Below are 16163 nucleotides of genomic sequence, written 5' to 3' on the forward strand. Positions count from 1 at the left end.
AAATCAATGAATAACATAGAAATGGTGCAAGAGGGACCACATTCATATAATTGAGTTCAAACTTGATAGACTAATTTTGCGCAATTATGAGCAATTTAGCTTTTAATAAAGTTAAAGATGTATTGCCTTGAGCTTAGTTCAATTGGTAGGATATTACATATTATATGCAGGAGGATGTTTAAACTCCAGACACTTCACTTCTCCATAATTTAATTGTGTGAGCTCTAGCCACTAGACTATTTGACAAAAAAAAGTTAAAGACGTTAAAAAAAGTTAGTACTGTTGTGTAATTAGGATGGGAATTGGGAAAGTATCACATATATATGGACCATAAGTAGAAGCTTATTGGTGTTACTCGTACGCACGACTGCAATAGTGAACCAATCGATGCCAATTTGACACAAAAAGCCAACCAATATTAGTGTGTTTTATGTTTTTTAATTCAACTAATATTTGTTTGTCTTGTGTATTTTTTTTAATCAACATCGATAATGTAACTCATGTTACAATCTCATGCATGAACTTCTACTTAAATACAGTGGCGTGGATCTCCGTGAGCTTAACTCAGTTGGTAGGGATATTGCATATTATATGCAGGGGTTGGGGTTCAAACCCCAGACACTCCACTTCTCCAGAATTTAATTGTGTGAGCTTTAGCCATTAGACTACTTGACCACAATACAGTGGTTGTGGATCGTCAACAATGTTTTAAATAATTTTTAAGAATCAATTAACCTTTGTAAAAAAAAAATCATTTAACCTAATTGTAAACTATACATGACTCTTCTCCAAGTTAGCAATTACTCTAATAAAAAATAAAAAAAAATAACAATCAATCTATTATTTATATGAAAAATATTTGATAGACACTTCAATAGGAAAATATTCAAAATGTGTATACAGCTTAAGACAAAAAGAGATAAGAGATAATGATGTGATATAAGTGATAGAACTCTTAAAAATGGGTCAAATAACTGATTAGTCAATTAACCCATTTTTTAGTTTAGATTAGGGTTTTTTGACATCTCTAGTGATAGATTGATGATACCATAGAAAATGAAGTGTTAAATAAGTGTCGGAGAAATCAAAGATAGAGAAAATGAAATGTTAAATAGTGTAACCCCTTAATTATTCCAAAAAAATATAGCGCCGGAGAAAACCTATGTAACACCGAGTTAAACTATCTTTTTTTTTTTTTTTAAAATTAAAAAATCTAAATTGTTTGGTTCATGTATACTATATAAAGAGAATGCATGATTTTGAATTGACTTTTCACTTTTAATTATACCCTTAAACAATTTGACTATAAAAAATTATTTTATTGGTGTTATTCAAAAAGATGAGAATTTATATTATATTTTTTTATATATCTATTATCTATATCTATAATTTTATCCAAAATCAAAATAATTTTAATTAAAAATTTAGAAAAAATATTGTTTGTAATTTATATGCATTAACGTAATAAAAACACAAATTAACATTAGTAACTAATAGATAATGTGAGTATAAATTCCATTTTAGCTTTTAAAAAAAACAACTAATAATGTGAGTATTTTCTTTTACCAAAAAAACGAGTTAGGATCCTCTTATTTATGTTTCTCTCCATTTCTACCATTTGGAGAGATAAAGACACAATTTTTTTTAAAAAATAAAATAAAGATACATTTTTTTTAGAAAAATAAAATAAAATAATTAGTGATTTAGTAGTATGACCCACCATCTATTTTTCGTGTTTATTTCTCTCCAAAGTGCAAACACCACCTATTTTGCTAAATGGAGAGGTTCTTAACCATAATAAAAACGTGAGTATTTATTTTTTACAAATAATAAATAACATGAGTATGGAGCCGACATATAATGTCAAAACAAAATAGTTCCTCAAACTATACTCCGGAAGAAACTCTTACTTGGTCACAGGACCAACACCTCACATTTAGACACACAGCTATGAAGCTAACAAAATTTAAAATAAAATGATTAAATTGATATTGATTGATGTGACTATTTTATTTATCTTTTAATTTTTTTGATTTATGTGTGTGCGCCTAAATGTTTGTTTGTGCCCCCGCAAGACTTTATATTGAGGTCCCATCACACAAAATAACTCGTCCACGTTCCTACCATGCAGAGTTTTATCTTATGTCTCCGTCCCTACCGATCCTCGATCCATTAAACATAAACAAAATATCTACAGTTGTAGGGAACGTCATTTCTATGAGGTTCTTGGTGATTTCAAGGCTTTGTAAAAGGATTCAAAATCAGGTGCAGTGTAGTTTGATACTAAGAGATGCAAAAATGGTGTTTGAAACGACTTGAAATGAAAGAAATGTTGATAGTTGGAATGGCATGTTTATGGGTTAATTACATGCAGAATGATTTGTACAAGTTTGTGTATCATATGGAAACTGAAGTGCTACCACATGAATCACTACTTGAAAAATTAAGAATTGCTTTGTGGCAGTTCTACCTTTTCAATCATGAACTAACTAAGTAGGTTGTACATACACATGTTAAATATGTTGAATGGAAACTTTTAAAATATATATACAATAATTTACACATACTTTTGTAGTTTCAAACTTGTGATAGTCTTTAATTGAATATAAAAGTATTATGAAGAACTCTTGTTTAAATTCCATTCTAGAGAGTAAACGTGCAGATGAATGTGAAACTGATTTGGGGAAAAAAATGTTGATATCATGATAAAACTAGGTTGCTAAAACGAATGTAATGTACTGATCTTGATTTGGAGTAGTTTTTTTTTCAAGTAGCCCCATTGTTAATTGATTTTATATGTACTGAAAGTTTTATGGCTTAGGTTGCTTGTTCTAGGTGTTACTATGATTTGCTTGATTCATTGGATAATTAATGTATCTGACCTATAAATGTGAATAGATACATTAATTATTCAATAAGCTTAAAAATATTTTTTTTACTTATAAATATGACAGGAGAGAGTAAATGTATAGCTATTTTAATTAGATTGGTTCATTTAATTAGATTTGCTTCCTTTAATCAAGTCATGATCAATTTGGGTACTTGGCTTTATGTCTATTTGGATTTACTTATTTGCATTTATCTACTAACATACACACTTGTGAAACGGTTTGGGAGAGTTTTTTTAAACAACCTATTTAAACTTAGTTGGGAAGTTATAGCTATCACTTGATGCTTTCACCCTATTGTTTTAACAAAAAATATTATCTCCATAAGTTATTCAATATTAATAGTTTCTAACTTATATGAAAATATTCCTAAAAACAAACTTATATGAAAATAGTTCGATTTTATTTTATCTTTTAATATAAAAATATCTTACACATACCATTTTATTTAAAAAACGCGCATGCATGTTCTAAACGCTTAATTAAGTTGTTCTAACGCATGCAAAATTGATGGCTGAATTTGGCCAATCAATTGATATAGCCATGTCTTGAAATAAATAGACACTACAAGAAAACAGCGTTTTAGAGTCGGCCAGAAACCCACTCTAATAGGGCAAAAGCCGACGCTAACACTGAATTAGCGTCGAATTAGCGTCGGTGTCGGGGGCAGGCTAAAAAATTCGAAGTTACTGGATAGAGTCGGCTTATTTACATCCGAGGCTAATATAGAGTCGGCTTAGCCGAGTTTAACACCGACTCTTCGGTAGGCCGAGGCTATTAAATTCAAGATAAAAAAGTCAACAAAATCATTTAGAGTTAGCCACTCCGACGCTATCTTTTACAATTTAGAGTCGGCTGCACTAACTCTAAAGTCAACTTTAAGTCGGTCCACCAATTCGAGTAGAGTTGGCCATCCGACTCTACAGTCAACTAAATATTAGAGTCGGTTTATCCGACTCTAAAGTCAAATTCAAAAAGTCAAAATCATAAAAAAGTCAAAATCAACTTTTAGAGGGGGTATGCCCGACGCTAGTTTTTTTTTTAATACCCTGTTCAGCAAAACATTTCATTTCATACTCTCTTTTGCATAACGATACCACAAATCTGCTAAATATTTCACTTTATATCATGTTTGCGCGTAGCGCCAATAAACCAGTTAGAACATCAAGTAAGCTACAAAAAGTAATATTGTACTAACATAAGAAACACATTTAGTGTAACACTTAAACTACTGTTGTGATGCTGCAAAAGAACCGAAAACTACAAAATATCAAAGTTACGACCACAGTAGCATGCTCATGTTATAATATATTACCAAAAAATATTAGCACGTCCAAAAAAAGTCGTTCTAGTACTAAAAACTAGTCTAAAACAACCAAAGTCAAGAGTCACTATGCAATGAATGGTCATCCAAGTTGTCATCATAATGAGGATGTGAAAGAGGCTGGGTGGCACTACATGATCCGTTACCCGATCGACGGTCGCGCTCCATAACAAATTTTTTAAATTCAGCTATTTCAATCATCATTTGCTTGTTTAGGTCTATAGCCATTTGAGATTGAGCTAATGCATCATCAGCCTTCTTCTCAGCTATAGCAGCCTTCTCCTCAGCTCTAACTCTAGCTGCCCTCTCCGCCTCCAAAGACATCTCATACATGGAACCATGATGATCTCGAGATTTTTGAGTAAATGACGTGCACCCACGCCGAAGGTTGACAGACAAGTCTGCTGTACCATAAACTCGACCACGAGTACGACCCCCTGCAGACTCGGTCCACAACCTAAGCTTTGTTCCTCCATCAACCTCTTGCACACCATCTCCAGTTGTTTCATCAATTTGGGCTTGTACTGTACTTACTTTCTTTTTAAATGATTCCTGTTCAATAGAGAAAAAATATATAATATTTCATGGTATTCATTAACCAAAAAAAACATGTCATAGGCATCATTTATAGGTTATTCACATGGTTACAACATTGTTACAAAACTAATCTAACCATCATAATCGACATGCACAATTTTTGAAAAATAGAAATCCATATTATTACAAAAATGTACAACAGTGATAATCATTCATAACTAAAACTCACATATTATGTAAACAAAACATTGATCATTATGTCAGTTAACAACGACAAGAAACACTAGTATTTGCAAGTTATAACAATGCAGTTGAATAAATATCTAAGCATAGCATTAAGCAACCAAGTACACAAATGCAATCAATTATAAAAACTAAAAAGAGATAACATACAAAAGAATTAAAAGAAAACTCATCAACATTACTAAATTACCACATAGCGAATCTGCATTTTAGTTCTCAAAATTGTAAAGCTCAGAAGTTAACACATTATGGTTCTCTTGAAATGTAGGATTCAGAATTAGCCTACATTGTGTATAAGATATAATATGTAGGATTCAGGCAATGTATGATAGAAAGACACTAGCAGTAGCCAAATGAATGTCAAAAAATATATACAGTCAATAACTTACATAGGTCGCCTTTGATCTACTATCAACCCATTCACCGGTCTTCCTCTTGTGAGTATATAGAAATAATTCATCAGGGTCCAAATCCCTTTGAAGATTATTGGACTACAAATCATAAAAGATTGAAATAATCAGTACAGAAACAATTAGTATAAACAATTCAGGAGTCAGTTTTCATTAATATGAGTGCCAATAGGTTTTACTAACATCAATAGACAACTCGGATAAAAGTCTTCAAATTCAAAGTGTCATTTTCACTTACGAGCTCAAGCGCCACATCAATATGAGCTTTGCGGCCTGAGGTGTGGACTGCTCCACCTTTTGTTGAAGCTCGATTGGCCTTATTTTGATTGGAGGATTTCAAAAAATTTGGGTTTGTTTTCCAGTAGGTTTCAAGACCAGTCCAAGCATCAACACTTATCCATTTAGGCCGCCCTTTCTTCCTTGCCTTTGTAAGCATGTCTGTTAGTCGTTTAGCTCCTTTTTGTTCAAACACGCGATAGACAAAAGCTTGATCACGAGGATCCCAAGATACCTTCTCCTACAAATTCAACAAGCAAACATTCATTAAGTATTGGCTAACAATTTCTACAAGCAAACTGGTTGTGTAACATAAACTAGTTGTACATGTCCTGCAAATTTCTACAAAATACACCACCAAGTATTGCTCACAATTTCTATATATGACAAAAATTAAAACAAATTAATATAATAATTCCTTTTTAAATAAAGAATATTCAAATATTATATCCAAGTATTGGCTCACTTTACCGAAACCAGTTACTGTATAGGAAAATTCAACAAGCAAACATTCATTAAGCCAAATCCAAAGCATCCTTGTATAGGATTGAAATAACATTTTATATTTCCAAACCAAATTTATCTTTCGTTAGTAAATATCGACACATTTAAATCGGCAAAATAATTTCTATTTGATAAATACTTACTCCAAATCGTTCAAACCAAACTGCTAACAAGTTCAAAACCTACTATTAATCAAATAATTAAAACATTGAAATAAGAGAGTTGTGAGAGGTTGAATCAGTGACCCATTTGGATCTTTCTAAAGTTGAATTAGTGACTTACCAAAGAAGGGTTAAGGGTTAAAGTAGAATAAGTGACCCATTTGCATTTTCTGAAGTTGAATGAGTGAATGAGTGAAGGTTGAGGGTTAACGAAGAAGAAGTGTGATTGACGAAGAAGAAAGGTCAACGAAGAAGAAGGTTTAATGAGTGACCCATCTCAGTTTTTTCATCCGTTATCCATAGAGGAGTGTGATTAATGAAGGATTTGGGTTGAATAAGTTATTTTGAGTGGTGAAAAGTGATTCCTGCAAGAACTGAATCGGTGGGTGAAGGGCACGGTGAGAAGCAGCTGAGTGGTGAAAAATGATTCTAGGAAGAGAGATGAGTGTTGAGTCTGATGAAAAGTGATAGGGTTTGTAGATGAGTGGTGGAGATTATTTTGGTAAATGATTTAATTTAATTTTTTACTGAGTAAGTGTGAAAAAAAAAAGAGGGAAAATATTTTGGTGTTTTTTTTACTGAGTAAAGAGAGGGAAAAAAGTGTGTGAAAAAATTTAGGGTAAAATTTTTATTGACTTGAATAAAAATAGTTTTATAGTAATTTTTATATAAATTTAAATTTTTTTAGCAAAAAGAATAGAGTTGGATAGGCCAACTCTAATTTTGTTATAAAAATTAATATGTGGGACCCAAGCGTGCTGCCTCGGCTAGGCCGACTCTAACATTATTTATAATTAAAGAAATATCTTAAATTCATATAGAGTGAGCTTGGCCGACTCTACGTGAACACTAGTAGCGTCGGTGTCGGTGGCCGACGCTAAAATCTGAGGCTAAAATCAAGTTTTCTTGTAGTGAGAGATTGGTTGTTTTGTGATTACCATAGCAAGCCAAGAATCTGCATCAACCTGCCATGGAAGTATATGGGAAAGTGTATGCCACAACCAGTAAAAGGAATTATGCATATATCAGAATTGACACTGCTTGTTTCTGAATGTGCATATAAGAATTATGTAGATACTTAGCTGTAACAAATTTAAGTGTTCTAGAATTGCCACTTCTCATTTCTGATTGTACATATTTAAGAAACATTGAATTCAGTAACATGAACAAGGTTCATCTTATGGCTGTATGTTGGATATATAGCAGCACGATATGCAGCAAGTCCATCTTCCCGTCAATGTGTTTGTCTTCTCGGCTGACAACCACTGACATATACTCTGTCCGGTCCATTTATAGGAGAAAATTCATTTTTTAAGTTCATTCAAAATTTATATTTAATAAATCTAAAAAGTTATCGGGAGTACTATCGTTGAATATAGGAAACTAAAATTCGTAGTATTTACATAACTAAACAAGTCTCTATGTTATGTTTGGGGTTTATTATGCAATTCTCAACTATTACAGAAATCCTTGAATAAATATTAGAAACTTGAAAGAAACATAGTAGGAACTGCTTGTAACATGCAATTTATGTTGGTATTATGTGTACAACTTGTGATGGTGGTTCACTATTGCAGTATACATTTTCTTTATTTCTCTTCTCTCCCCATTTTGTCCTTAATCAATCAATGAATCATGTCAATGAAAATGATAGTGAATCGGGATAAAGTATTGACTTTCTATAAACAAAAATTAACTAAAGTTTGAAGTAATTTATATTTATATTTGTCAAGTTGTTTCAAGTTATTAAGTGCAAGTTTTTGAAACTTATTTCCTCTCATCAACAGGTAGGATTAAAATTTTGTAAAGTTACACTTACACCTAGGTAAAAACTTCAAATTGTGAATCAAACCAACCGTCATCCTTATACGATTAAGCTAAAATTGGTTTGAAAGAAAAAATAAGTTGCTAGACCACCGGGTGAAAGGGGAAAAAAATTTAGCCATTTAATATTTTCATTTTTGAAAGATGTTTGGACTAGAATCACTAGATGGTGAATTAAATTTGTCTCGTTAAAAACATGTTTTAATTGACTTATTTGAACGAGTATAAACATTTGGGAGATTGTTTTAAAATAATTTATTATAATAAGATTATAAGTTATTTTCAACTTATTTTCATCTCTCCAATAAACAGAGTCTATAATAAATTTCATGCAATCACTGCATATAAGTCGCATTCGCTTCCATCAGCTGGTTTTAACTAGCGTGAAGGAAAATTGAAATGAAGTCTGATACCTCCAAATCAAAGATGTTTGACAAAAAGAAAAATGTTACTTAGAAGTTATAGCTAGTGGCATAAAATTGAAGATGTAGGACAATATAATTTTATCTTTTTGTTACATATTGGAAATTGATTCTATAAGTGCATACATGATTTTGAAAGGTTAAATGTGTGTGTTTAATTATACCATATGATAAAAATAGATTTTTTGAGTAAATTGATTTTAGAGTAGAGATTTATTTTGATCATATTCACAATTTTTGAACGGACTAATTTAATCCATGACAAAAATAAAACTCAAAGTAATCTATAGTTTTTTTTCTATGAGTTTCTCTATTATATGAGTCATGGACTAAGTTAACCCCTACCATTATTATGTCATATTTTTAAGTTATTTTCAGGTTATTTTTACAAGTTCTCCGTCATAGCATAAAAATAATTTATACCTAAATGAAAATAATTTAACTTTACTTTAGCTTTTGCTATTATAGAAGTGACTTATGCATAAAAGCTTATCATGATAAAGGGTTAAGTGAATTATTGAGTTTATCCAAATAGAGGCTATGATGAATTTCATGCAATTATTGCGTATAAGTAAGCATTCGCTTCCTTCGGTCTGTCATTGTTTTAACTGGCGTGTGAAGCATTACACCAAGAAAATTGACATGAAATTGGATTACTTCCAAATTCAACGAGGTTTGACAAAATAAAATGTTTTGTAGAAGTTAAACCTTATGGCTTATGGTATACAATTGAAGATACAAGACACTATAAGTTTATCCTTTTGTTACATATTTGGTAGGGTAAAAATTTATTTGCAGCATTAATTTTGACATGCTTAATTATGTTTTCTGTTCTACAGATAAAAATTGATTCTACCATCAAAATATCACATTTCTATCTGCAAGTTAAACTCAATTCAAAATGACATTGTTTATATCAATAAATATGACATTATATTCTTATATTAATTAATTGAGTTCAAAATGGGGGTAGTTGTGTTAGTACTTTCATTAATTTGTTAAAGAAAAAGGGTAGTAGTAAATTGGGACCACATAAAAAACGTGGCAATGGATTAAAAACTCTAGACCAATCTATAATCTATCTTTGAAGAAATAGGTGAACCAACCACCTAACCAAACTGCCGTATAATTGAGCTTAATTCCCCAAACCAAAATAACTTGAAAGTGAGTGTTAGTGAAATTGGAGGCAGACAACTATTATCCATCTATTTAATTTGATTATCTGCTTAGCCCAATATAGATAATAGACTGTGTGTACACTAGACAATAGTGTCTAAGCTTAGATTACCTTACCTGCAGTGCATGTTTATACTAGCTCATGGATGATAATCACATTTTATTTACTACTTATATTTGGTATTATATTACATCGATTTTTGAAAATCAGGATGAGACATCATAATTTTGTAAAAAATACACTTTATAGCTTTTGAAAAATCATAACATAAACTACTATGATACCAAACATGCTATTTACATTCTAACATTGTAGCTTTTTACCAACTATTGGATGATTTGAGATAATATTTTACTAGTTTCTACTCATTGAGCTCCTCTTTAGGCATGATTTCGAAAGTCTACAATATCACACATTCACGCAGATAAACATTATAAGTGATTGGACTGTATAAGTTTTAATATAAATTTTAATCTATGAAACAAAAACATTTCTTATATTAAGCGTGTTCCAATGTCAAACATGTGTCAGTGTCAATGTCCGAATTTGGAAACTAAAATTCCAAACCTGATATCTAAACGTTCTAATCTTGATCTAACCAACAACCGAAGATATTAATGAAATCATCCGAATTCCTCTTAGGTTATATATGCCAACTAGTCGATGCTCCCATGTTTCTAATATTCTGGCAGGTTGATTTGGTTAGCAACATAGGTTTGGTTGGTCATGTTTCGTTTGGCGATGTTCTATTGCCTCTAATTTATTCCTATGCTAACTTTTAATCTTGTTTTGTTTCTTCTTTTTCAAAATAATGTCAAGTATTCTAAAAATTATATTAAAACCATGCAAAATATTATTTTACGCTGAAATCTTTATAGAAAATATCTATATATATATATATATTTGAAATTAAGAAACTGTTTTGTTTGACATGGACACAGGAATGCATAATATAACTCACTGATATTTTGTAGTTCCAATTGGTTTTTATTTATCCAAAAGAAAATACTTTGTATATTAATTCCATTGTGGATAAATTGTTGTCTTATGTACCTCAAACAAAATTGAAATCGGGCAATATGTGGTTCAGAAAATTGATAGAGGCACCTACTCCTTTGAGTGGCTAAAAGAAAGGTGGACCCTTTGCGCATTAATGGATTCCAAAGAGAAATATCATGATTTAGTTTTATGCTTCATTTTCACCACACAGATGTACCCCTCTATGCTATTCATGATATGGACTACTGAAAATATGATTTGATTCTAAGGTAAAACGTAATGGAGAGAGCACTTAGTTTAAGAGGCAATATAACTTAGTAGCATAGATCAAAGGTTTAGTAAGTTCATGCTACCACTTATAATATAATTGTAAGTTATAGTTTTCACATTCATTTTTAGGTTAAAAAAATTATGAATTATAAGGATTTTAAAATATTTGATTCTCACATAATAAAGACATCACTTATAACGAATTAATGATAGAAAGTAGAAGCCACAATCATATCTGAATCTCAAGATTGAAAATCAGAGGATTATAACTTCTATTTTCTATCTTTTTTAAGGACTTTCTATCGTATTAAATAAATGTACGTCATTTAATGTCTTTATTATATGAGAATTGGAGATTTTAAGATCCTTATAATTGATAGTTTTCTTGATCGTTAACATAACGTCCACGTCGTATCAGAATTGTAGGTTATAAACTTATGTGATTATCCATGAATGTTTAGATTTTATAAATGAATGTTAATCTTCTCTCAAACTTATTATGGCTTCTAATCATAATATGTTTAGGGATTTTAAGGCCCCGCTGCATTATGCGTATGTATACTCATTGTTGAATTTGCATTTTGAAATCTGCGTATGTAATACTTATTATTAATGTCGTGTGACTATATAGTGTATAAAAGCCATGAGATTCATGTACGTGTTTGATTCAACCTTTAAGAATGCATGAAATGATTAAAAAATAATAATATGAGAGTATCGACAATATAATTAGTGTATTTTGTTCCTTTTGTGGAATGGATGAAGCGTACATGATTCGCTGGTATACATAGATATGATGATAAATACATATGTCATTACGTGACATATCCTCATTCATGATATTTCTAAATAAAGGCAGTGTTCTCAATTTTGTTTTGAAAAAGAGGAGTGCTAGTAACACTCTTTTTTGAACACTCACTTTCTTATTGGTTTAAATCGTTGTGGGATTATGGAAATAGAACTCACATAAAGTGGTGGGACATACATTAATTTCATCCAATAGAAGAGTGAGTGTTAGAGAGTATTCAAAAGAGAATGTTGTTAGTCTTTCTCTTCGGAGAAACATGGAATGAAAAACAGTGTACTCTTTATTTATTGTGTCATGTTGATGTTAGGATAGGACACCGACATGATATGATATCAACATGATTAATATTAATCAATGTTTAAATAACAAAAAGATATCATTATAATTAAATGTATTAGTAATTTATTTTACATTGTGTAATTTTCAGAAATCGAGTCTCAACTCAATATGGCACACTAATTTTATTGTTGAGAAGAAGTGGATGCTTGATGGAGCTTCCATAGAATAAATAAACAGGACTAAAGAGATTTTAGTCTTTATCTTTACGGTGGACAGTAGACAGTAACCTAGCACAAAAAAGATGCCTCTCTCTTATTCTGAATTAAAAGGCAATAAAGAACCTATACACTAATTCTTAGATGTTTTACAATGTCAATTACCTTCTCTTTAACCCCAAAAAGTAAGAGATCTCTTTTAATTTAACTAAATGTTTCGGATCAAATCAATTATGAGGATTAATCTCTACCATTGTTTGCTGTGAATTTCACCATTTATCAGAGACTTACCTAATTGAACAGCAGAGAACCAGTTTCCCCAAATCCATCTAGACAAAACATATGCTTCAAATTATTGTGGCCCTGTTGACTCAAATGGACTGTGTAACCGTCACAGTTGCAATCAATACTCTTGAGGATAAACTTTGAAGGATAGAGATTAATTTGGTCATGAATATATAACTTGAGCCGTCTAATATAACATAATATTAATAATGCAGATTACTCCAACCATATGACCGCAGGAATATTTGTATGCATTCAATCCAACGCAATTTTCTCAAAGTGTCAGCATCAAAACAATAAGGAATCTATTTTTGGATTAATATGGAACTCAAATTCCTTTCTATTATCTCTTTCACTCTCTTGCTTATATTTATTTGTTCAAGGCCAAAAATAACGAGTAGTCATTATTCAAAGCTAGATGAAAGTTAGATACTTATATTTCAGATTCAAAACTCTAATGTGTTGTTTGTGTCCTAAAATAATTCATAATATCTTCATTTTTTTAAATAACTTAAATTTCATTTTCAACCTATTAACAATCACATATTTGATTTTTTTTTTTTCCCATCCAACACAAGATAAGTATCGTACCTCCCACCTCACACAAATCACAATTTCTCCAATCTTTCACTACAACCCCCAAACATTATTTCCTCCAACATAACCATGGTCCCTAAACCCATCATAATAACAAGTAAACAACCACCAACAACTTCTTCTATCCCTCCATTCAACATCTCATCCATCAAAACCAAAGAAAAACCCCAAACATCACAATCACAGACACTAAAAACCACCACCACTACACCCCCCACAAAAACTCTTCCTACACCTCCCACCATCACCACCACCCATAACCTCAAAAAACCACAAACATCGTCACTCCCAGCACTACTATTCAACACATTCGACGACATCATCAACACCTTCATAGACCCACCAATAAAACCATCCGTAGATCCAAGACATGTTTTGTCCCAAAACTTTGCACCAGTCCTTGACGAACTCCCTCCAACACAATGCAAAGTCATTAAAGGCACACTTCCACCGTCACTTAACGGTGTTTACATAAGAAACGGACCAAACCCACAGTTCCTTCCACGTGGACCCTACCACCTCTTCGACGGTGATGGCATGCTTCACGCCATTACAATCTCAAACGGAAAAGCTACACTCTGTAGCCGTTACGTTCAAACTTACAAATACAAAATCGAAAACGAAGCTGGTTACCAACTTATCCCAAACGTGTTTTCTGGTTTCAACTCGCTTATAGCTTCTGCTGCACGTGGCTCTGTCACCGCAGCACGTGTCATATCTGGACAATACAATCCTTCTAACGGCATTGGTTTAGCCAACACAAGTTTGGCTCTGTTTGGTAACAAACTTTTTGCTTTAGGAGAATCAGATCTTCCTTATGAAATCAATCTTACGCCAAACGGTGATATCCAAACAATTGGCCGTTATGATTTTAACGGTAAACTCTCCATGAGTATGACTGCACATCCGAAAATTGACGGCGACACAGGTGAAACTTTTGCTTTCCGTTACGGTCCTATGCCACCATTTTTAACCTATTTCCGTTTTGATGCAAATGGTGTTAAACATAACGACGTTCCGGTTTTCTCCATGACAAGACCTTCTTTTCTTCATGATTTCGCCATTACTAAAAAATACGCTGTGTTTACGGATATTCAGCTTGGAATGAATCCTCTTGACATGATTTCCGGTGGTTCTCCGGTAGGTTCCGATCCTTCAAAGGTTTCAAGGATCGGAATTCTACCGAGATATGCTAGTGATGAGTCGAAGATGAAATGGTTTGATGTGCCAGGGTTTAATATTATGCACGCGATAAACTCATGGGATGGGGAAGATGATGAGGAAACTGTGACACTAATTGCTCCAAATGTTCTCTCCATTGAGCATACGATGGAGAGACTTGAGCTAGTTCATGCAATGATTGAGAAGGTAAAGATAAATATTAAAACTGGGATTGTATCAAGACAACCATTATCGGCGCGAAACCTGGATTTCGCGGTGATAAATGGTGATTATATGGGGAAGAAGAATAGGTTTGTTTATGCGGCAATTGGGAATCCAATGCCGAAGATTTCTGGGGTGGTGAAGATAGATGTGTTGAAAGGGGAGGAAGTTGGGTGTAGGTTGTATGGAGAGGGTTGTTATGGTGGTGAGCCGTTTTTCGTGGCGAGGGAGGATGGTGAAGAAGAGGATGATGGTTATTTAGTGAGTTATGTGCATGATGAGAAAAAGGGAGAGTCTAAGTTTTTGGTGATGGATGCTAAGTCGCCGGAGTTTGAGATTGTGGCGGAAGTGAAGTTGCCAAGGAGGGTGCCTTATGGTTTTCATGGATTGTTTGTGAAAGAGAGTGACATCACCAAGTTGTCGGTGTCGTAGGGATGAAGACATAGTTCTTTTGTCTCTGTTCTAAGATACAATTATTGTTGTTTATACGGTAAACAATTACGGAAAGAATTGGGGTTAGAAAAATTGTTGATACTATAATTTTCCACCTATATACATACAGTAAGGTAGAGTGTTGTATATTTAACCGTTTGGTTTGTAGTATAAATGTAATTAAGTAGTAGCGTTTGATACGGCTATATCTTGTAAATCCCTACGTTTCAAAAGTTTAAAAATTTTATACACAGAAAATTATTAGTGAAAAGACATGATATTTTACTAAACTAACTTATGTAAACTTTTTTTATAAGGGTAAACTAACTTGTTTTGAGGTTGAAGTTTTTTTTCTTTCTACCTATTTGATTGAGAATAGGAAATTTTTTGTTGTTTATGATGGTGGGGTTCATGTAGAGGTGAAGGGAGGGAAAGCTAACCATGGCAGGAAGGAGGACATGAGATATTTTGGGTGGCGGGACCCTGAGAGTTTTGAGGACTATAATGTTCTGACAATATATGTAGGCTCTATATGTCAAATACTCACGTTTTACGTATGCAACAAGCAATTTAGCTTTTATTACAAAATGAGTAAAAAATAGCAAGTTACCTCTGTAACTTCAGTTTATGAACATTAGAGTAATTGAAGAAAAAAATTCATGTCTTTTATGTGTTAACGTTCTACTATTGAATTGAAAGATGTGAGAATGGTTTTTAAAACAAATAAGGAGAGTGAACGGTGGGATTGTTAACACATGAGAGACATTGAAGAAAAAAAAAATTGAGATTGTTAACATTTGATATGTCAATATATTTAAGTAAAAGTTGACTGGTTTAATTGACGGACGTTGATTCCGCAAAAACAAGATAAAACAAATATAAGTTGAATTTTGATGCACCAAATGTAGTTGTCCTTTTTCTCTTAAGTTGACCCTGATTGTGTCAAAGTTGCAGTCATGACCATGATCACGAGTAATACCAATGGGTTTCTACTTACAAATATTGACACCAATAGTTGTTAAAATTTCGAATAATTTTCAAATGTTCGTCCATAATAGTAGACCATATGAAATGGTTCCCGACCCTAAAAATTGTTCAACATTTGCACTTATTTTTTTAACTGTCATTA

The 16163-nt window shown here is 32.3% G+C and overlaps 2 protein-coding genes across 2 annotated transcripts; one reads left to right on the top strand and one right to left on the bottom strand.

Moving 5' to 3' along the window:
- Window positions 1–4219: 4219 nt before the first annotated feature.
- LOC112421705 (uncharacterized) lies at window positions 4220–5951 on the bottom strand. Its single transcript, XM_024783197.2, has 3 exons — window positions 5641–5951; window positions 5382–5483; window positions 4220–4764 (listed from the first exon to the last, which is right to left on the bottom strand). The coding sequence occupies exons 1-3, from the start codon at window positions 5836–5838 to the stop codon at window positions 4270–4272; spliced, it is 795 nt and encodes a 264-aa protein (XP_024638965.1). The 5' UTR covers window positions 5839–5951; the 3' UTR covers window positions 4220–4269.
- A 7191-nt stretch (window positions 5952–13142) lies between these two features.
- On the top strand, window positions 13143–15307 carry LOC11409428 (probable carotenoid cleavage dioxygenase 4, chloroplastic). The gene has a single exon (XM_003612413.4). The coding sequence runs from the start codon at window positions 13289–13291 to the stop codon at window positions 15032–15034; it is 1746 nt and encodes a 581-aa protein (XP_003612461.2). The 5' UTR covers window positions 13143–13288; the 3' UTR covers window positions 15035–15307.
- Window positions 15308–16163: the final 856 nt, after the last annotated feature.

Source organism: Medicago truncatula, chromosome 5, assembly GCF_003473485.1.
Source record: "Medicago truncatula cultivar Jemalong A17 chromosome 5, MtrunA17r5.0-ANR, whole genome shotgun sequence".
In the NCBI taxonomy this organism is placed as follows: domain Eukaryota; kingdom Viridiplantae; phylum Streptophyta; class Magnoliopsida; order Fabales; family Fabaceae; genus Medicago; species Medicago truncatula.